Source organism: Prionailurus viverrinus, chromosome B1 (genome assembly GCF_022837055.1).
Source record: "Prionailurus viverrinus isolate Anna chromosome B1, UM_Priviv_1.0, whole genome shotgun sequence".
In the NCBI taxonomy this organism is placed as follows: domain Eukaryota; kingdom Metazoa; phylum Chordata; class Mammalia; order Carnivora; family Felidae; genus Prionailurus; species Prionailurus viverrinus.
The window spans coordinates 17,292,738-17,316,664 of record NC_062564.1 but is presented as its reverse complement, the minus strand read 5'-3'; the positions used below and the strand labels follow the sequence as shown (position 1 = coordinate 17,316,664).

Below are 23,927 nucleotides of genomic sequence, written 5' to 3'. Positions count from 1 at the left end.
CTGTCATCAAGTACAAAAAGATAGAGATCATACCGTGCATATTTTCAGACCACAATGTTATGACACTCAAAATCAACCACAAGAAAAAATTTGGAAAGATAACAAATAGTTGGAGACTAAAGAACATCCTACTAAAGAATGAATGGGCTAACCAAGAAGTTAAAGAGGAAATTAAAAAGTACATGGAAGCCAACGAAAATGATAACACCATAGCCCAAAACCTTTGGGATACAGCAAAGGCAGTCATAAGAGCAGAGTATGTAGCAATCCAGGCCTACCTAAAGAAGGAAGAAAGGTCTCAGATACACAACCTAACCTTACACCTTAAAGAACTGGAAAAAGAACAGCAAATAAAACCCAAAACCAGCCGAAGTCAGGAAATAATAGAGATTAGAGCAGAAATCAATGCTATTGAAACCAAAAAAAAAAAAAAAAAATCACCCAAAAATCAGATCAATGAAACCAGGAGGTGGTTCTTTGAAAGAATTAACAATTGATAAACGACTAGCCAGTATGATCAAAAAGAAAAAGGAGAGGACCCAAATAAATAAAATCAAGAATGAAAGAGGAGAGATCACAACCACAACAGCAGAAATACAAACAATAATAAAAGAATATTATGAGAAATTATACGCTAATAAAATGGGCAATCTGGAAGAAATGGACAAATTCCTAGAAACATATAAACTACCAAAACTGAAACAGGAAGAAATAGAAAATTTGAACAGACCCATAACTAGTAAAGAAATGGAATTAGTAATCAAAAATCTGCCAAAAAACAAGAGTCTAGGGCCAGATGGCTTTCCAGGGGAATTCTATCAAACATTTAAGGAAGAGTTAACACCTATTCTCTTGAAGTTGTTCCAAAAAATAGAAACAGAAGGAAAACTTCCAAACTCTTTCTATGAAGCCAACATTACCTTGATTCCAAAACAAGATGAAGACCCCACTAAAAAGGAGAACTATAGACCAATTTTCCTGATGAATATGGACGCAAAAATCCTCAACAAAATATTAGACAACTGGATCCAACAATACATTAAAAGAATTATTCAAAAATTATCCCACAAGCAAGTGGGATTTATACCTGGATGCAGGGCTGGTTCAGTGTCCACAAAACAATCAATGTGATTCATCACATCAATAAAAGAAAGGACAAGAACCACATGATCCTCTCAACAGATGCACAGAAAGCATTTGACAAAATATAGCATCCTTTCTTGATAAAAACCCTCAAGAAAGAAGGGATAGAAGGATCATACCTCAAGATCATAAAAGCCATATATCAAAGACCCACTGCTAATATCATCCTCAATGGAGAAAAACTGAGAGCTTTCCCCCTAAGGTCAGGAACAAGATAGGGATGTCCACTCTCGCCACTGTTATTCAACGTAGTATTGGAAGTCTTGGCCTCTGCAATCAGACAACACAAAGAAATAAAAGGCACCCAAAGTACTCTTCACAGATGACATGATCTCTATATGGGAAACCTAGAAGATTGCACCAAAAAAACCTGCTAGAACTGATCCATGAATTCAGCAAAGTTGCAGGATACAACATCAATACACAGAAATCAGTTGCATTCCTATATGCCAATAATGAAGCAACAAAAAGTGAAATCAAGGAATCGATCTCATTTTCAATTGCACCAAAAACCATAAAATACCTAGGAATAAATCTGACCAAAGAGGTGAAAAATCTAAAATTGAAAACTATAGAAATCTTATGAAAGAAATTGAAGAAGACACAAAAAACGGAAAAATATTCTCTGCTTCTGGATAGGAAGAACAAGTATTGTTACAATGTCAATACTACCCAAAGCAGTCTACATATTCAATGCAATACCTATCAAAATAACACCAGCATTCTTCACAGAGCTAGAACAAACAATCCTAAAATTTGTCTGGAACCAGAAAAGACTGCTAATAGCCAAAGCAATCTTGATAAAGAAAACCAAAGCTGGAGTCATCACAATTCCAGACTTCAAGCTGTATTACAAAGCTGTAATCATCAAGACAGTATGGTACTGGCACAAAAACAGACACTCAGATCAATGGAACAGAATAGAGAACCCAGAAATGGATGCACAAACGTATGGCCAACTAATCTGTGACAAAGCAGGAAAGAATATTCAATGGAATAAACGCAGTCTCTTCAGCAAGTGGTGCTGGGAAAATTGGACAGGGACATGCAGAAGAATGAACCTGGACACTTTCTTACACCATACACAAAAATAAACTCAAAATGGATGCAAGATCTAAATGTAAGACAGGAAGCCATCAAAATCCTAGAGGAAAAAACAGGCAAAAACCTCTTTGACCTTGGCCACACCAACTTCGTACTCAACATGTCTCCAGAGGCAAGGGAAACAAAAGCAAAAATGAACTACTGGGACCTCATCAAAATAAAAAGCTTCTACACAGCGAAGGAAACAATCAGCAAAACTAAAAGGCAACCAACAGAATGGGAGAAGATATTTGCAAATGACATATTAGATAAAGGGTTTGTATGCCAAATCTATAGAGAATTTATCAATCTCAATACCCAAAAAACAAATAATCCAGGGAAGAAATGGGCAAAAGGCATGAATAGACACTTCTCCAAAGAAGACATCTGCATGGCCAACCAAGCCATGAAAAAATGCTCCACATCACTCATCATCAGGGAAATACAAATTAAAGCCACAATGAGATACCACCTCATACCTGTCAGAATGGCTAACATGAACAACTCAGGCAACCACAGATGTTGGCAAGGATGCGGAGAAAGAGGATCTCTTTTGCCCTGCTGGTGGGAATGCAAGCTGGTGCAGCCATTCTGGAAAACAATATGGAGGTTCCTCAAAACATTAAAAGTAGATTCACCCTATGACCCAGCAATTGCACTAGTAGGTATTCATCCAAGGGATACAGGTGTGCTGTTTTGAAGGGGCACTTGCACCCCAATGTTTATAGCAGCCCTATCGACAACAGCCAAGGCATGGAAAGAGCCCAAATGTTCATTGACGAATGAATGGATAAAGAAGGTGTGGTATACGTATACAATGGAGTATTACTCAGCAATGAAAAAGAATGAAATCTTGCCATTTGCAACCACATGGATGGAACTAGAGGGTATTATGCTAAGTGAAATTAGTAAGTCAGAGAAAGACAAATATCTTATGACTTCACTCATTTGAGGACTTGAAGAGACAAAACAGATGAACATAAGGGAAGGGAAAGAAAAATAATATAAAAACAGGGAAGGGGACAAAACATGAGAGACTCTTAAATACGGAGAACAAAGAGAGGGTTCCTGGAGGGATTGTGGGAGGCGGGATGGGCTTGGGTAAGGGGCATTAAGGAATCTACTCCTGAAATCATTGTTGCACTATATGCTAACTAACTTGGATATAAATTTAAAAAATAAATTAAAAAAAAAAAGATCCTATTCTGGCTAAAAACAAAAGAAAAACCCCCCAAAACAAAACAAAAAAAAAAAAACCAAACAAAACACCCCAGATCCTCTTCTACTGAGATTGCTTTCTGGTGAGTTTTGTTTGGGACACATACAAAATATCTTCATACTCCTTGCCCATTCTGAAAGGCCTGTGTTCCTACTCTTTCTCCGGCTTCCTGTGTTACCAGTTTTCTAAACCTGTTCCTTCCAGTCCTTGACCATCTCGCTATACCATTAGCCACTGTCTATGAATCAGGGTAAGTGTGTGCCTGGGGCCGTCTCTGTTTCCAGGCAAAATCAACAAGCAGTTTGAAGTTCTGTTCTAAGTTCTGTTCACTGGGTATAGTTGGCCTGTAGTGCTGCAACATCCAATTTGGGACAGGAGTAGCATGTCATGAGAAACCATCAGTAAAGCATGACCAGAAGTTTTTTCCTTCCTTATTAACTGACCACAGGGGACTCCTCATGAGGCCATAGGTGGAGGCTGTGAAAAAGGGGGCAATGTGGTAGGAATGTGGGCCACGGGCATCTGTGACACTTGCTCATGAAATTTCCTTGTGCCCTCAATACATGCTTGAGCCAGATTTTGTCTATACCACTTCTGTTCTATACGGTGCAGGCCAACTTGATTGATTTTAGCGGGTCAGACAATACGTAGTCCCTAAGAGATTTTTCAGATCACACGGTCACTTGGTCATCTGTGGTCAAGTTTTCAGACTCTGCTAATGCTGAGTAGCAAGCCAATGACTGTTTCTCTAAAGGGGAATTCTAGTCTGCAAAGGAAGGCATAGATTTGTCACAAAATGTTGAGTCTATGGTTATAAGTCACTCCTATGTGCCTGGTAAGGGAGCCTTACATCTCCAGATCTACTACAAACAATTCAAACAGCATTGGATCATATGAGTCCAATGGTAGAATAGCTTTCAGAGACTTTTCTTATTCTCGGCTCAACTCGGAACTGCCTGCTTTTTGGGTTACTCAGTAAATGGATTGGTGTAGCATGTCAAAATTAGGGGTGTGTGTGTGTGTGTGTGTGTATTTAGTGGTAGGAGGGTGATGCACCAACTCGTTTTTCACCTTGGAAGATGAACGCAGGTGATATTTTAAATAACTCTTTTGCCACTGTATGCCATGAACTACCAGGGTCCTTCTTGCTCCCGGAAACAAGGTTTTTAATGCCTTTACATCTAATGCCATTAGAGAATTAAATCCAGGCCACTAAAGAACCAACACAGAGAAACCCTCCTTAAAGTTTCTCGGTCTACTTCTAGAACCAAATTTTATATCAGTCAGGGTTCAATCGATTTGAGAAACAAAATGAGTAGAGCAATTATGGGAGCTGATTAAACAATTCAGTTGAAGCTGTTGCTTCTATGTCTGGTGCCGGGGCCTTGTATTAGCCAGGGTTCGTCAGAGAAACGGAGCCAACAGAATATATATATTCTAGTAGTATATTCAATGTATTCTATTCAGAGAATAATATGTTCTCTATATAGCAGTAGGACATAGGATATATACAATAAATAACAGAATAGTCTATTAGTATGCTAGTATATATTCTATTTAGAATAGTATATTCTATTAGTTTATTAGTATATCTATTTTATTAATATATTATATATCCTATAACATTATATTGGCTTCCTGTATTTATTATCAAGAACTGGCTCGCTTGACTGTGGAGGCTGAGAAGTCCCTCAGTCTACTATCTATAAGCTGGAGACCCAGGAGAGCTGCTGTAGTTCTGGTCTGAATCCCAAGACCCGAGAGCACCTGTACTGTCATCCCATTCTACAGACTGAGAAGACTGATGTTCCAGCCTAAGGAGGCAGGCAGAGAGACTGGGTTTCCCTTTCCTTCAACTTTTCTGTGTTAGTCAGGCCCTTACTGGATTGGCTGACACCGGAGGACCTCTGCTTTACCTGGTCTGTTCATTCAAATGCTAATTTCCTCTGGAACCACCCTTCCAGACACACCCACAAGTGATGTTGAACCAGCTCCCTGAGCATCCCCTGACCCTGGTCGGTGCTGACACATCAAATTAACCATCACGAGCCTAGAGTCTATAGATAAGGCACCTGAGAAGAAAAGATGGATGTCAAGAGGGAAAGCAAGGGCAAATGAGATCGTTGGAGGAAGGGCTGGAACCCAGGAGGACAGACTGAACTCTTGTCAGTCTCCCTTTCTCCAAGCCAGGCTGGAGCTCCGAGAAGGAGCAGGCGACGCTGTGGGCCCCCTGCATCGGCGACCCTCACTGCAGGCCGGGGACAGGAGTGAGAGGGCCAGAGCCCCCACAGTGCCTGGGGGCCGTACGCCCGCCTGGAAGCGCACAGAGGACTCGACTGCTGCTTCGCTTCCACCTTTTACCCCTCATGCAATGGTCTCTGCCGGGGAACAGAAAACCCTGAAGCTCTGCATGCAAATGCCCTTTCAGCTGAGTCCATATAAGATAGACCCACCTCTGCATTTTGTGTCAAGACACAACTCTGCGCCAGGCCCTGTCGTAGGGGGAGAGAGATGCGTAAGATGGGCGCCGCCCTCATGGACTCAACAGCTTGAGCTGTGGGAAGATGGTAAGAAGGCAAGTACTTATAAATAGAAAGGCGATGACCTTGCTCTGGCCATTCCCAGAGGGAAGTCCCCGGACTCGTGCTGAAGGAGGCAGTTCAGACAAGGCAACTCTTCAGCTGTCTGCTATCTGATCTTAGTCACATCCGTGCCACATTTCACTTACAATTTGAGGTTTTACTCACCAGAATGATTGTTTGCTCAGCACTTCATAGTTTGCCTGTGTCTTTAATCATCGTGAGGCTGTTTGCGGTATCTTCTTGTTCCCGGTACAGAGACCCGTAACTGCCTTCCCCTCATTCTGGTTCTAAGATGCTTTTTTAGAATTATGCCTAAAGAGGCTCTAAGCCAGGGCCTGCCTGGCCAGAGGGCCCATTGCCCAACCCTCACCTACTTCTAGCCACAGGAACTCTCTTAGGGAAATGCACCGAGCGACATTAACAAATAAACAGCGCCGTGGCAATCTTGCATTCATGGTATGACTTCTTCCGATTGAATTCCCCGTTTCTCAGCTTTCCTCACCTCTAAAAAGTAGGGATTATCCTGCATGATCACTAGTGTTCCTCCCCATCTTAACATCCTCTGAGTCTACAAGTTCCTCTGGGGCAAGGGCTGGACATAAATCCAACAGGAGAGGAATTGCGAGCCGTTCACAGGACTTACTTGAAATTTCAGAATGCGTTGTTGTGCTGGTTGTACAGAGGGTTGGGTGTCTGCAAAAATGGAGAGATGGCGGTCTATCTGGACGCATACAGGGCTGAGATGAAATAGGTGATCTTATAATGTGGATGATCAAGTTAATTACTCTTACCTTATTCTCCTCCCCAACACACACACCCTCTGCGCACACATTGCAGATGTGATAAAGCTTCCAGCTGAGACACTACTAGCCACATCTACAAAGAGCCTATGGCTTAATTGTTTTTTTCTCCCAACTCTGGTAAAATGGGATTAGTTCAAAGAAAACTAAACAAATGATTTAATTAATGTAACGACTTAAACAAAGAAGCCTAATTGCTGCAAACTACATGGGGCAGACGATGGATGCTATGAAACAAACCTGTGACACGGTTTATGATCTCAGTTTTAGGCTCTTGAAAAATAAATCTATTTATGTCCATTTGTCATTATGACGTTTTAGGTAAAAATGTACTGCTTCGATGACAAGTTGTAGCTGAATTTCACATATTGTACGTATTTTTAAAGTATTACCCACTTTGAGTTAAAAATTCATTAAAGCATGCCCACGTTGGAATTTAAATATTTCACTGGCGATTGGAATTGTTCTGCGGGGAGACATAAATTTGTTCTGATTGCTTTAATTTGGCCTCGTGTAGCCAGCTTTTGAAGAAGTTGTATTTACAACAATTTATCTGCAATTCCTACTCAAATGGCAAATCCATGACTTTTTTTTTTTTTTTTTTTAATTTTAGCCACAACTATCTTACTTCACTTCTTTGCAATTTTTGGAGGACTGTGAAATAAAACTAACCAGACAGGAACTTCCCCTACAAAGGGTATTTTATTTCAGGTATTGGGAGATGACAATTTAATATCTGCCATCAAGCATTTGAACAGAAGTCCCAAGCGGGTACTATTCTAGATGCATTGACGAGGTGGACACACTTTTAGGCTACTACAGTATGGAAATATAGCAAAGTTAAGTGCACAAGTATAATGAAATGCAAAACGTAAGGTCACTCTGCCTGGAATGTTCCTCCCCACTCTTTCATGCTCACTCCATTCCTTTGTACACATTGTACTTCTTTCTATCTTATTTTTCTAAGCTTAAGGATCATAGGATCACTGTCTGTACATTTCTGTTTCTCCACCACCTAGTAAATGCATTCGGTAAGGTTTTATTGACTGAAATTTATCATGAGTTAATCCAAATTAAATGTTGTATAAAAGTGTGATTTAGAAGCCTTCAAAAGAGGAAGGTTTTCCACATAGTTGGGCAAGTAAGCAAAGGCTTTGGGCATTTCTATCGAAAATGGGTTTGGCAAAATGGGTACCATTTTAAAAACGGGAGAGAGGAGCCATTCAAGGCAGAAAGAAGAGTAAGAAACAAAGACAAAATGAGCCACCAATGTAAAGAACATCCTTGCAGAGTATCTTCTAAAATTTGACGAGAGTTCCTTGTTTTTGGCCTTGAAAATGTGTTGCGTTATTAACATAGAAAATATTTAGGGTTTAATTTTTAGACCTTAAGTTCTTTATGAAATCTACAAGTATTTCTACCTTCTCCTTTGGATTGAGGTGAGTGTTGTAGAATACCAACATTTGTGGAGCGCTTATCACGTGACAGATTCTGCTTGGTACTTGACATAGACTGTCTCAATTCGCGCTCATCATCCCCTTATGAAGAAGGTACTATCGTTATCCCCATCTTAGAGAAGAGGAAGTCGACATCTGGTGAGATGATGATACTTGCCTCAGGGAGACAGCTAGCAAGGGGTGAAGTCAATATTCTAACCCAGACAGTTGACGAAAGAACCCTTTTCCTCTTCACTGTTACACTATGGCCAAGGATTTATTGCTCCCCAAGAACAGGAGTTAGAGGCAGCCTTTGAGGGTGGCTGGAGAGTTAGAGGGACAGAAAGCTCAGAACTTAGAGAAGTCACACGTCACTTGGGAAAATGTGGGACATGAGGTTTCTCAGGCCATGTAGAATATTCCAGAACAACATATGTAACACGAGTATACTGAACTCGAGATTTTTTTTTTTTTTAATTATAAGAGAAACCAAATGGTCTGAAGAACATCAGTTTCTGACATGGAATATGCCTCGTTTTAGGGACGTGGGAATTTGTGAACAGCAGAACTGACTTGACCAGGGCCATGGTGGGCTTACTTCCGGGTGTAGATGGCCTCCATTTCATTTATCATGCGGCAGCAGCTGCGATGCCCGGTTAGCTGAGTTGTAAGAAGAGCCCTTTGAGCAAAAAGAACTGTGAAAGAAAACCCCTGCAATCCGCACAAGATCGGTAACAACCTGTATTTTCTAAACCTTTCCCTTTTAGGAAATCTATTCGTGGTGAGCCTGGCGGTTGCGGACCTGGTGGTAGCCGTGTATCCATACCCCTTGGTGCTGATATCTATATTTAACAACGGGTGGAATCTGGGCCATCTGCACTGCCAAATTAGCGGCTTCCTGATGGGCTTGAGTGTCATTGGCTCAATATTCAATATCACTGGAATTGCCATCAACCGCTATTGCTACATCTGCCACAGCCTCAAGTACGACAAGTTGTACAGTAACAGGAATTCCCTCTGCTGCGTGTTCCTGATATGGATGCTGACCCTCGTGGCCATCGTGCCCAACCTGCGTACCGGCACCCTGCAGTACGACCCGAGGATCTACTCCTGCACGTTTACACAGTCTGTCAGCTCAGCATACACAATCGCGGTAGTGGTCTTTCATTTCCTCGTTCCTATGACCGTAGTCATCTTCTGCTACCTGAGAATATGGGTCCTGGTTCTTCGGGTCAGGCGGAGGGTGAAACCTGACAGTAAACCCAAAATGAAACCACAGGACTTCAGGAACTTTGTCACCATGTTTGTGGTTTTTGTACTTTTTGCCATTTGCTGGGCTCCTCTCAACTTTATTGGTCTTGCCGTGGCTTCAGACCCCGCCAGCATGGTACCCAGGATCCCAGAGTGGCTGTTTGTGGCGAGTTACTATATGGCATATTTCAACAGCTGCCTCAATGCCATTATATATGGGCTCCTGAACCAAAATTTCAGGAAGGAATACAGAAGAATTATAGTCTCCCTGTGTACAGCCAGAATGTTCTCTGTGTGTCGTTCTCATGATGCTGCAGATAGGGTTAAATGCAAACCCTCTCCGTTAGTGACCAACAAGAACCTAGTAAAAGTGGACTGTGTTTAAAACACAAAGCATTGCTGACAAGGTGTACACACTTCTCAAGGTCTTACTCATTTTCGTGGTTGCCTCCCTCTTGACAGATGCCTAGAAGCACAGGGTAGTCGAGAAAACTTGCACTCTTAGGAGGTTGTCTCTAGTTTATGAGCTCTGTGGGATCAGCCTTTTGAATCGGTCTCTAATTCTGCTTATGAAGAGAAATACAGAACCTAAGAGTTATATGTTAATTGGAGAATATGGTTCAGGGACAGAGGCGTGGGCGGGCAATGATTTTAAATAAAAATGCTCAATGTATTCACGTGGAGAAACAGTGTGCAAACTTTTATGGCAAATGAGCGTCATAAAGCATTTGCTTTTTTCCTCCACTTTTTGAAGATTTCTTGTGGGAAAACAAATGATGTGTCGTAGTCATAAACGAGCAAATGGAACAACAAGAGAGAAGTGGGATGACTGATTCATTACACGGCGACAGGCTGAAAATAAATCAGGGAATAACAACACATCAGCAACAAACCACAGCAAAGTTTTCACTTGGCACTGGTAGCATTGGGTGACTATAGTCATGATTCTAAATGCGGTCTCTTTCTCTCAAGTGTTGCATGTTCAACTAGATAAAGAATGAACTATATGATGGAGCTCTTGTCCAGATCTCAATAACCACAGTATTTGAAAGCAATAGCGAAATACAAAATTCTATTGGATTTTATTAGACATTGGCTTCTTATTTTGTCACTGAAGATTATTCATGTCACTGACAAATTGTTTTGAATTGATCTCTGTTAATTTATGAAGTCACTTAATGAGTTTAGTTAAAATGTACCAAGAATCAAAGAGCTATAGATCCTTAGGTATAGTGCTGACTGTGTTCTAGATTGATAATCTCTTTCGGCAAGTAAATATCTGAACCAGATTGCTTTCCTTGTATAAATATTTCAAAACAATATTCTTTAATAATTCATTTCAGTATTTGATTGCTCTAATAATCCTGAAAGTCTAGGAGAAGAAAAAACTCACAGGTAAACTATGGTTTCATGAACTATGGCTCTCATTCACTCCAAAAAGCTATTTAGGACCACCTTGAGGTTTGTTACTGGAGTGCTTTGCAGGAAATTAGAGACATGTTTTCTAGTGTTATAAAGTTCTGCAACAAAACTGTCACACAGGAGGAGTTGGTGGTTTGCAACTATATACATAAGACACAAAGCGATCTGGTATATTTGCTAATCTCTGTCTAGATAATCAGAATCTCCTTGGAAAGTTCTATCAATGGTTTTAAAAGGTTCTTCTGTTAACTGTTTTTATCAAGGATATTTGAGAAACATTAAGTCATGGTTTGTGGTGGGGTTATGGAGTCAAGTGTATGTGTATATGTGTGTGTGTGTAAGTTATGTCTAGGACTTTACCCATCGAGTCACTTATGTGTAAATGTTCTAGTCAGAACCAACACTAAATAGTAGAGATGAGTTTTAAATCCATGTTCCAAATTTCATATAATTGAACCTTAAAAATATTAACCATGGCAGCTAAACTCTTTTTTTAAGTTTATGACACTTTTATCTTGATGCTGGGGATGAATTACTACGTTGCTAACTGTATGTTCCTTTGCTCTTTATAGAATTCTGTTTCTTAACTTATACAATAGCAAAAATGCTGACTAGAAACTGTGCCCTTTAAAAATTGTCTGTCAGGTAGAGTATCTCACCTGAAGATGAGGTGTGTAACTTTAAAGTCTTGAAATGTTTTTCTTCACTACATAGGAACACTAGCTCGTTCAAACACTGACAATAAGAAAGCAACTCATCAAGATCAAGGGCAAAGTCTCAGATTTCCTCTAATGGCATCTCCTTGTAGAAGTCTTTTAAACATTCAAAATATTATCAGTGGCTTCCTCACTGTAAAATTAATAAGTAGGAAGTCCTTAACTAAATATATTAATATTTGTGTATAGCTTGTGTATAGGCTGGAGGCTTTGTGAGGCTGAAAACAGTACATATGTCGTAACAGGGTAGGGGGGAGATGTCTTTTTCTCAAAAACAGTCAGTGGATTCTGAGACTCTAGATGGGTAAAATCTACACAAGACCATTTGATTTGGAATAAGGATAGCAAAACATCTATCACCGTCTTCTGAAATCAACGGCCAGAATCATGTGCAATTATTAACATTATGTTATTTAAGTTCCTAATACTCAGTTGAAGTGGATAGACCAAAGAATTTGACCATTCTAATTTAAGTAAACCATTTGACTATTACCAGTGGAATGACCACCTCAATTGTATTCTCGTATGAAAAATGTAAATTACGTAGGATTCTTGCTGGCCCCTAGAGAACGTCACTTTTAAACATGTTATTTTATTTCTTATACCTGTTTGCAACAGATGAGTTTGGGACATACTGACTACACATTGTTATATAAGCTACATGATCACACAAAATGTGATTGTATTTGGTTACAACTAATAGATACTGCAGATGGGGGGGAGGGAGGAATAATTTCAGTTTGTCTACTCTGTTGTAGATTTCATTACCAAATATTTATGTAGGAACCATCTCCATGTATAAAGAGGAATTTTTTTTTTTTCTGACAAAGTAGCAGAACTACCTGACTTTAAAAATTCTGACAAGTAATACCGGAGGATGACCAATCTTAGAGATTAAATCGATAATTGTTCATTAAGTGAACACATTTCTGCCTGAATGTTGTGTAATGAATAATAATTTTGACCATTTTTTGGACTGTATATGATACATCATCAAATATTTCACTGTGAATAAGCAGACACATTTGGAATTAGATACATTTCAAGTCAGTTTAAATCACTAAATTATTTTTGCAAATAGCCTGAGCATAAGCAGCCTTTTCTTTTTTTTTTAAATATGAAATTTCTTGTCAAATTGGTTTCCATACAACACCTCGTGCTCATCCCAACAGGTGCCCTCCTCAATACCCATCACCCACCCTCCCCTCCCTCCCACCCCCACCAACCTTCAATTTGTTCTGTTTTTATTTTTTTTTTTAATTTTTTTTAACGTTTTATTTATTTTTGAGACAGAGAGAGAGACAGAGCATGAACGGGGGCGGGGTAGAGAGAGAGGGAGACACAGAATTGGAAGCAGGCTCCAGGCTCTGAGCCATCAGCCCAGAGCCCAATGCGGGGCTCAAACTCATGGACCGCGTGATCGTGACCTGAGCTGAAGTCGGCCGCTTAACCGACTGAGCCACCCAGGCGCCCCAGTTTGTTCTGTTTTTAAAAGTCTCTTATGCTTTGGCTCTCTCCCTCTCTAACCTCTTTTTTTTTCTTCCCCTCCCCCATGGGCTTCTGTTAAGTTTCTCAGGATCCACATAAGAGTGAAAACATATGAATAGACACTTCTCTAAAGAAGACATCCAGATGGCCAACAGCCACATGAAAAGATGCTCAACGTCCCTCCTCATCAGGGAAATACAAATCAAAACCACACTGAGAAACCACCTCACGTCCATCAGAGTGGCTACAATGAACAAATCAGGAGACTATACATGCTGGAGAGGATGTAGAGAAACAGGAACCCTCCTGCACTGTTGGTGGGAATGCAAACTGGTGCAGCCGCTCTGGAAAACAATGCGGAGGTTCCTCAAAAAATCAAAAATAGACCTACCCTATGACCCAGAAACAGCACTGCTAGGAATTTACCCAAGGGATACAGGAGGCTTTTCTTTTTAAAAACAATTTTTATAATTTGTTTCCCACTTTTTACTTTTATCTAAAGAATCTCCTTTAAAAAATTATCTCGTATATCAGGAACATGACAGGGATGTCCACTCTCACTGCTGTTGTTTAACATAGTGCTGGAAGTTCTAGCATCAGCAATCAGACAACAAAAGGAAATCAAAGGCATCAAAATTGGCAAAGATGAGGTCAAGTTTTCACTTTTTGCAGATGACATGATACTATACATGGAAAATCCGATAGACTCCACCAAAAGTCTGCTAGAACTGATACATGAATTCAGCAAAGTTGCAGGATACAAAATCAATGTACAGAAATCAGTTGCATTCTTATACACTAACAATGAAGCAACAGAAAGACAAATAAAGAAACTGATCCCATTCACAATTGCATCAAGAAGCATAAAATACCTAGGAATAAATCTAACCAAAGATGTAAAAGATCTGTATGCTGAAAACTATAGAAAGCTTATGAAGGAAATGGAAGAAAATATAAAGAAATGGAAAGACATTCCATGCTCATGGATTGGAAGAATAAATAGTAAAAATGTCAATACTACCCAAAGCTATCTACACATTCAATGCAATCCCAATCAAAATTGCACCAGCATTCTTCTCGAAGCTAAAACAAGCAATCCTAAAATTCATATGGAACCACAAAAGGCCCCGAATAGCCAGAGAATTTTGAAGAAGAAGACCAAAGCAGGAGGCATCACAATCCCAGACTTTAGCCTTTACTACAAAGCTATCATCATCAAGACAGCATGGTATTGGCACAAAAACAGACACATAGACCAATGGAATACAATAGAAACCTCAGAACTAGACCCACAAAAGTATTGCCAACTAATCTTTGACAAAACAGGAAAGAATATCCAATGGAAAAAAGACAGTCTCTTTAACAAAGGGTGCTGGGAGTACTGGACAGCAACATGCAGAAGATTGAAACTAGACCACTTTCTCACACCATTCACAAAAATAAACTCAAAATGGATAAAGGACCTGAATGTGAGACAGGAAACCATCAAAACCCTAGAGCAGAAAGCAGGAAAAGACCTCTCTGACCTCAGCCATAGCAATGTCTTACTTGACACATCCCCAAAGGCAAGGGAATTAAAAGCAAAAATGAACTACTGGGACCTTATGAAGATAAAAAGCTTCTGCACAGCAAAGGAAACAACCAACAAAACTAAAAGGCAACCAAAGGAATGGGAAAAGATATTTGCAAATGACATATCAGACAAAGGGCTAGTAGCCAAAATCTATAAAGAGCTCCCCAAACTCCACACCCAAAAAACAAATAACCCAGTGAAGAAATGGGCAGAAAACATGAATAGACACTTCTCTAAAGAAGACATCCGGATGGCCAACAGGCACATGAAAAGGTGCTCAACGTCACTCCTTATCAGGGAAATACAAATCAAAACCACACTCAGATATCACCTCACGCCAGTCAGAGTGGCCAAAATGAACAAATCAGGAGACTATAGATGCTGGCGAGGATGTGGAGAAACGGGAACCCTCTTGCACTGTTGGTGGGAATGCAAACTGGTGCAGCCATTCTGGAAAACAGTGTGGATGTTCCTCAGAAAATTAAAAATAGACCTACCCTATGACCCAGCAGTAGCACTGCTAGGAATTTACCCAAGGGATACAGGAGTACTGATGCAATGGGGCACTTGGACCCCAATGTTTATAGCAGCACTCTCACAATAGCCAAATTATGGAAAGAGCCTAAATGTCCATCAACGGATGAATGGATAAAGAAATTGTGGTTTATATACACAATGGAGTACTACGTGGCAATGAGGAAGAATGAAATATGGCCCTTTGTAGCAACGTGGATGGAACTGGAGAGTGTGATGCTAAGTGAAATAAGCCATACAGAGAAAAACAGATACCATATGTTTTCACTCTTATGGGGACCCTGAGAAACTTAACAGAAACCCATGGGGGAGGGGAAGAAAAAAAAAGAGGTTAGAGTGGGAGAGAGCCAAAGCATAAGAGACTCTTAAAAACTGAACACAAACTGAGGGTTGATAGGGGGGGTAGGAGGGAGGGGAGGGTGGGTGATGGGTATCGAGGAGGGCACCTTTTGGGATGAGCACTGGGTGTTGTATAGAAACCAATCTGACAATAAATTTCATACACTGGAAAAAAAAGAATTTAGAAAAACAAATTGTCTCGTACAGTACAAACAGTGCGATGTTCTACACAATGGTAACATCAGCTTTCCTATATTGATCACAACTTTTGCAAAACTCCTAAAACTGTGTATTGGTGAAAATTTAGAGGAGACGTGGTATTGGTTTTAATCCTATTCAATATTTATGTTGTTAAGTATTTTAGCAGAGGTCTACAGAACAACCAAAGATTGAATGTAAGCTGGATTTGTAAAATACAGGACAAAGCCAAAATGGAGAAAAACGTACTCAAAATCTCCGTGGACATATAATGTAACAGTAACAAACAGGGTAAGAATTCAGTAACAAATTGAGTGGGTACCAAGAGATTATCTGGTAATTAGAATGTTTAGAGGAGTATGAACTTAGCTGGGTCAAATTCTTGAAATGTTGGGGCAAATCCCAATTGGGGTCAGCTCATGCTGGTCTACCACTGGAACGATAATGGAGTCACATTTGCAATCACCCTGTTTAAGGTGACAGAGAGGAATTTAATTTCAACTATGGACCATCATACGACATATAGGAATATATCATGATGTTAGAATCATAAGCTTTATTCATATTTTGTATTTACCGCCTCTAGAACAGAAACGTTTTAAATTCATAAAAGCAATTACTTTGCTTTTTTTTTTTTTACCATTAAAGAGTTTAACATCAGCAAACGCTTTTGAGTATGAGTGTGTACATGTGCATATTGTGTGTTTTAGCCAACAGATTCATCTTTAAAGTTGATGATTTTCAAGAATAAGAATAGCATCCGCAGCTTAAAAAAAAAAATAAAGGGTTATTTAGATGTTGTGCTTTGTTATTTGTAACAATGCTCTCACCCTAGGAAACCATTTATTACAACGACACATTTCTGTTTTGATTACGGGAGGTCAATGATGAAGATGCCTGTTTCAAAACCAATTGATTATTGTTGCTTTTAGACGTTGCCTACCGAATCTGTCTTTTCTGGTGGTAATCAGGTACTCTCATTTCTGATCCAACCATTACTTTCCAGTGAGTGATACAAATGTATCTGGTTTGTTAACATAGAGTGGAAAAATAGTTTTCTTGGGAATGGAAAAATGAATTGTACTTTGATTCCATAATGAGTTCAACAAGTCTCTAGTAAGTCCTGTGTGTTTTTGCCAAGGGGCTATGTGACCACGGGCTCTGTGACCGCCGAGCTAGCGAATAAACGTGGAGACGATTCAAAATAGCTGAATACGAGCCAAATCACCACACCATGCCGAGCCGCATACCCCTGGCTGCACTGGTGTTCAGCCGCCGGCCGCTGCAGCACTTCAGGGGATAAGGCATAGGACAAGTGTCCCAGCACTCAGTTTGCTCTGCTCCCAAGTTCCCCAGTGGTATGCCCCCCAAGGGCTGGTGCCACGAATGCCACAGGGAGCAAGCACAGCCCGCGACAGGCAGAGAGTCAACGCAGATGACTTCACCGAAAAGATAAGTGACCCAGACACAAGAGCAGGGCGTAAGCGACACGCACAGCACACTCTCCTGAAGGGCCAGGTTCCGGGGAACAGGAGACAGTGCAGGGCAGGGAAGTGACTTAATTATGCCACTACTTTCAAGAGCAGAAGACACAGGTGCATTTCTTAACACGGACAAATAGACACGGAGAGGCAGACCAAATGAGGAAACGGAGACATTTATCCGAAATCAATGAACAGGATGAGGCCACGGCCAGAGATCTAAGCAAAACAGAGATAAGTAACAGACCTGATAAACACGGACTTTAAAGCAACGATCATAAGGATACCTACCGGACTTGGGAAAAGAGTGGGAGACATGAGTGAGACGTTTAAAACAGAGAAAGAGTAACGCAGTCGAGATAAAGGATACACGAAATGAAACGGGCAACGCACTTGACAGAACGAACGGCAGGGGGAAAGAAGTAGAAGAGTGATCAGTGGCCTGGACGACACAGTAATGGAAAGTAATCACGCTGAACAGAAGAGAAAAACTTTTTTTTTTAAAGTTTATGTATCTTCTGAGAGAGCGAGCGAGCGAGCACACAAGCAGGGGAGGGTCAGAGAGAAAGAGGGAGAGAGAATCCCCAGCAGGCTCTGTGCTGAGAGTGGGGCTTGATCTCACAAATCGTGACATCATGGCCTGAGCCAAAATCAAGAGTCAGATGCTTAACAGACTGAGCCACCCAAGAGCCCCAAAAGAGAGAAAAAAAAATTACGCAAAACAAGAATAGACTTAGAGGGGCGCCTGGGTGGCTCAGTCGGTTAAGCGTCCGACTTCGGCTCAGGTCATGATCTCACAGTTTGTGAGTTCGAGCCCCGCGTTGGGCTCTGAGCCGACAGCTCGGAGCCTGGAGCCTGCTTCCGATTCTGTGTCTCCCTCTCTCTCCCTGCCCCTCTCCCGTTCACGCTCTGTTTCTGTCTCTCAAAAATAAATAAATGTTTAAAAAAATTGAAAAAAAAAAAAGAACAGACTTAGGGAACTCAGTGACTCCATCAAATGTAGTAACTTTCATGTCATAGGAGTCTCAGACGAAGAGAGAGAATGAGGGGCAGAAAAGTGATTTGAAGAAAAAGTAGCTCTAAACTTCCCTAATCTGGGGAAGGAAATAGACATCCAGATCCAGGAGGCACAGAGAACTCCCACCAAAATCAACAAAAGCAGATATTCGTATTATACATATGACATATTACACATCAAGACATATTATAAATAAAATTACATAATATAGTGATAAAAGAGAAAATTTCAAAAGTTGCAAGACAAAAGAAGTCCTTACCTTAAAAGGGAAAACCCGTAAGGCTAGCTGGAGGTTTTTCAACAGAAACTTAGCAAGTCTGAAGGGAGTGGCATGATATACTCAAAGGGCTGAATGGGAAAAATCGGCGGCCAAGAATATTCTATCCAGGAAGGCTATCATTCAGAATAGGAGGAAGGATAAAGAGTTTCCCAGACGAAGACTAAACCTGTGGCCACTAAACCAGCCCTGCAAGAAATCTTAAAGGAGATTCTTTGATTGGAAAGGAGAGATCAAAAGTGACAGTATAAATACAGAAAACACAAAAGCAGTAAAAGTGAATATTTCTGTAAAAAAAAAATCAGTCAAGGAACTCACAAAAAAGGATATAAAATATAACAATATACATCTATAGTGTGGGGAGGAGAGGAGAAAAGAATGGGTTTAAACTTCATGCAGAAGTGTTATACACAACCTAATGGTAACCGTATATCAAAACCACTAATAAACATGCATAAAGAAAAAAAATCCATATATATAATTAAAGAAAATTTGGCAAACATGAGAGAAAGAGAAGAAAGGATCAGAGAAAATCTTTAGAAACAACCAGAAAACAAGTAATACAATGGCAATACACATCTATCAGTGATAATTTTGAATATAAAGGGACTAAATGCTCCAATCAAAACAGAGGGTGGCAATTTGATTAAAAAACAAGACCCATCTATATACTGCCTACAAGAGACCTATTTTAGACCTAAAGATACCTGCATATTCCAAGTCAGGGAATGGGGAAATAACATGCAAATGGATATCAAGAGAAAGCCAGAGTAGCAATACGTGTATTGGACAAAATAGACCTTAAAACAAAGACTGTGAGCAGAGATAAAGACAGATACTCTGTAACAATAAAGGGAACAATCCAAAAAAAAAAAAAAGATAGAATTGCAAATATGCACCTGACATAGGAGCACCCCAATACATACAACAGTTAATAAAAAAAAAACATAAAGAAACTAATCGATAATAACCCAATAACAGTAGGGGACTTTAACACCCAATTACATCAATGGACAGATCATCTAAGTAAAACCTCAGTAAGGAAACAATGACTTTGAATGACACACTGGTCCAGATGGATTTAACAGATACGTCCAGAACACTCCATCCTGAAACAGCAGAATACACGTTCTTCCTGAGGGCACACGTAACATTCTCCAGAATAGATCACACATTAGCCTGCAAAACAAACGTCAGCAAATTGATTAAGAGCAAAGTCACACCATGCATCTTGTCTGACCACAATGCTACGGGATGAGACATAAACTACAAGAAGAAAATCTGTCAAGACCACAAATACGTGGAGGTGGAATAACATGGTACTCAGCAATAAATGGCTCAACCAGGAAATCAAAGAAGGAATTAAGAGGTACGTGGAAAAAAGTGAAAATGAAGACACAACAGTTCGAAATCTTTGGGGGTGCAGCAACAGTGGTTCTAAGAGGGAAGTTTATAGCAATAATACAAGCTGACCTCAAGAAGAAAAATCTCAAATATACAACCTAAGGCTTGCGCCTAAAGAAGCCAGAAAAAGAAAAAAGAAGCAAACCTAAAATCAGCAGGGGAATGAAATAATCAAGATTAGAGTAGAAATAAATGATACATAACCTAGAAAAATGATAGAAAAGGTAAATGAAACAACAAGCTGGTGTTTTGGGGGGAAAAATCAATAAAATCGATAAACTTCTAGCCAGAATTATCAAGAAAAAAGAGAAAGGACTCAAATAAATAAAATCACAAATGAGAAAGGAGAAGTAACAACCAGCACCAAAGAAATCAAATGATAAGAGAAAATTATGAAAAAGTACATGCCAACAACTTGGGCGATCTACAAGAAATGGGATAAATTCCTAGAAACATATCAACTCCCCAAACTGAAACAGGAGGAACTAGAAACTTTGAAGAGACTGACAACCAACAACAAAGGTTAGTGAGTAATCCAAAAACCCCCAAAACACAGAAGTCCAGGACAGATGGCTTCACAGGGACATTCTACCAAATATTTAAGAAGAGTTCAGACCTCCTCCTCCTCCTCCTCCTCTTCCCCCTCTTTCTTTTTATTTATTTTAAATTTACTCATTTATTTTCAGAGGGAGAGTGTGAGCAGGGAGGGGGCAGACAGAGAGGAAGAGAGAGCATCCCAAGCAGGCTCTGCACTATCAGTGCTCAAACTCATGAACCATGAGACCATGACCTGAGCTGAAACCAAGAGTCGGACACTTGACCGACTGAGCGACCTACGTGCCCCCGGGCCTATTCTTCTAAAACTATTCCAAAAATATAAAAGGAAGGGATACTTCCAAATTCATTCTATGAGGCCAGCGTTATCTTGATACCAAAATCAGATAAAGACACCACTAAAAGGACAACTACAGGCCAATATCCCTGAAGAAAACAGATGCGAAAACCCTCAACAAAATACTAGCAAACTGAATCCGATAATACATTTAAAAAGTCATTCACTGCAATCAAGTGGGGTTTCTTCCTGGGTTTCAAGGGTGGTTCAATATTCACAAACCAAACATGTGATGTATCACATCAACAGGAGAAAGGTTAAGAAACATATGAGCGTTTCAATAAATGCAGAAAAAGCATGTGACAAAGTAAGACATCCATTCATGATTAAAACCCTCAACAAAGTAGGTTCGCAGAACATAATAAAGTCTGTCTATGAAAAACCCACAGCTAACATCATTCTTAATGAGGAAAAACGGAGAGTTTTCCCTTTATGGCCAGGAATAAGACAAAGATGTCCCCTCTCACCACTTTTATTCAACGTAGTACCAGAAGTCCTAGCCACAGCAATCAGACAACGAAAAGAAATAAAAGAAATCAAAATTGGTAAGGAAGAAGTAAGACGTTCACTATTTAAAGATAGCATGATACCCTATATGGAAAAACTCTAAAGACTGCCAAAACACTGGCAGAATTGGTCAAACGAATTCACATAAGTTTCAGGGTACAAAATCCATGTACAGAAATCTGTCGCATGTCTAGACACAAAAATGGAGCTGCGGAAAGAAATTAATAAAGTAACCCCATTTACAGTTGCACCCAAAATAGTAAGATACCTAGGAATAAACCTATTCAAAGAGGTGAAAGATCTCTGCTCGGAAAACGATAACATGCTGATGAAAGAAACTGAAGATGACACGGTGAAATGGAAACACATTCCATGCTCGTGGATTGGAAGAATACTGTTAACATGTCTACCCGATCCAAAGCAGTCTGCACGTTTATTTTTTTTTTTTCAACGTTTTTAATTTATTTTTGGGACAGAGAGAGACAGAGCATGAACGGGGGAGGGGCAGAGAGAGAGGGAGACACAGAATCGGAAACAGGCTCCAGGCTCCAAGCCATCAGCCCAGAGCCCGACGCGGGGCTCGAACTCCCAGACCGCGAGATCGTGACCTGGCTGAAGTCGGACGCTTAACCGACTGCGCCACCCAGGCGCCCCAGCAGTCCGCACGTTTAATATAATCCCTCCCAAAATAACAACAGCATTTTTCAGCGAACTTGAAGAAACAATCCTAAAATGTGCACGGAACCACAAATGACCCCCAATAGCCAAAGCAACCCCGAAAAAGAAAAGGAAAGCTGGAGGCATCACAGGTCTAGACATATAGATCAAGAGAACAGAACAGAAAATCCAGGAGAAAAACCCTGCAATTATATGGTCAATTAACCTTTGACAAAGCAGGACAGAATATCCAATGGGAAAAGGAGAGTCTCTTCAAAAAACGGTGCCGAGCAAACTGGAAAGCAACATACAAAGCAAAGAAACTGTACCACGTACTTACAACATACACAAAAATACCCTCAAAATAGATTAAAGACCTAACTAAAACTGAGACCAGAAACCATAAAAAAAAAAATCCTAAAAGAGAACAAAGGCAGTAACCTCTTTGATATCAGCTATAACAACTTTTTTCTAGATGTGTCTCCTGAGGCAAGGGAAATAAAAGCAAAAATAAACTATAGGGACTACATCAAACCAAAAAGCTTCTACATAGCAAAGGAAATGATCAACAAAAGTCAATGACAGCCCACAGAATGGGAGACGATATTTGCAAATGGCACAGCTGATAAAGAGTTAGTATCCAAAACACATAAAGAACTTACAAAACCCAAATAATCCAATTTAAAAATGCGCCGAATACATGAATAGACATTTCTCCAAAGAAGACATCCAGATGGTCAAGAGACACATGAAAATATGCTCATCATCTCTTACCATCAGGGAAATGCAAATTTAAAGTACAATAAGCTATCACCTCACACCCGTCAGAATGGCTAACATCAGCAACAGAAGAAATGACAGGTATTTTGAGGATGTGGAGAAAAAGAAACACTTGTGCCCTGTGGGTGGGAATGCAAAGTGGTATAGCCACTAAGGAAAAGAGGGAGGTGGTTCCTCCAAAAGTTAAAAATAGAACTACCTTATGCACTATCCAGCAATTGCACTCCTGGTTATTTACCCAAAGAATGTATTAACACTAACTCAAAGGGATACATGCACCCCTATATTTATAGCAGCATTTACAATAGCCAAGATTTGGAAGAAGCCCGAGTGTCCATTGCCTAATGAATGAAGAAGAATGGTGTGTGTGTGTGTGTGTGTGTGTGTGTGTGTGTGTGTGTGTTATATTCCATTATATATAATGGAATATCACTCAGCCATAAAATGGAATGAAATCTTGCCATTATAGAGAGTATAATGCTAAGTAAAGTAAGTCCAACAGAGAAAGACAAATAACATATGATTTCACTCATATGTGACATTTAAGAAACAAAACAAACAAGCAAAAGGAAAATAAAAACAAAGAGGCAACCAGGAAACAGACTTTTAATTATAGGGAACAGACTGATGGTTACCAGGGGGGAGGTCCCGGGGGGATGGGTGAAATAGAGGATGGAGATTAAGGAGTATATCTGTTGTGAGGAACACAGGGTAATGTACAGAAGTGGTGAATCCCTACGTAGTCACCTGAAACTAATGTAAGACTGTATGTTAACTAACCGGAATTAAAATTAAAAGTTTAATGGGTGCCTGCGTGGCTCAGTTGGTTAAGTGTCCAACTTCAGCTCAGGACATGATCTCATGGTTCATGAGTTGGAGCCCCGTGTTGGGCTCTGGGCTGACCGCTCGGAGCCTGGAGCCTGCTTCGGATTCTGTGTCTCCCTCTCTCTCTGTCCCTCTTCCACTTGTGCTCTCTCTCTCTCTCTCTCTCTCTCAAAAGCGAATAAACACTAAAAACATTTTTTAAAAGAAACAATGAAATAATAACTTTAAAAAAAGATGAACAAATGTAAGGTTAAACGTAAGACAGTAATCTGAGAGCTGACATTGTTTTATACTTTTAAATA

The 23,927-nt window shown here is 40.1% G+C and overlaps 1 protein-coding gene across 1 annotated transcript in view; it reads left to right on the top strand.

The window, feature by feature from the left end:
* Positions 1–10,191, top strand: part of MTNR1A (melatonin receptor 1A) — a 39,340-nt gene extending 29,149 nt beyond the window's left edge. Inside the window, exon 2 of the mRNA XM_047855610.1 lies at positions 9,031–10,191. Within this exon, the coding sequence (XP_047711566.1) occupies positions 9,031–9,899 (869 nt within the window). The 3' untranslated portion in view covers positions 9,900–10,191. The remainder of the gene's footprint in view (positions 1–9,030) is intronic.
* Positions 10,192–23,927: the final 13,736 nt, after the last annotated feature.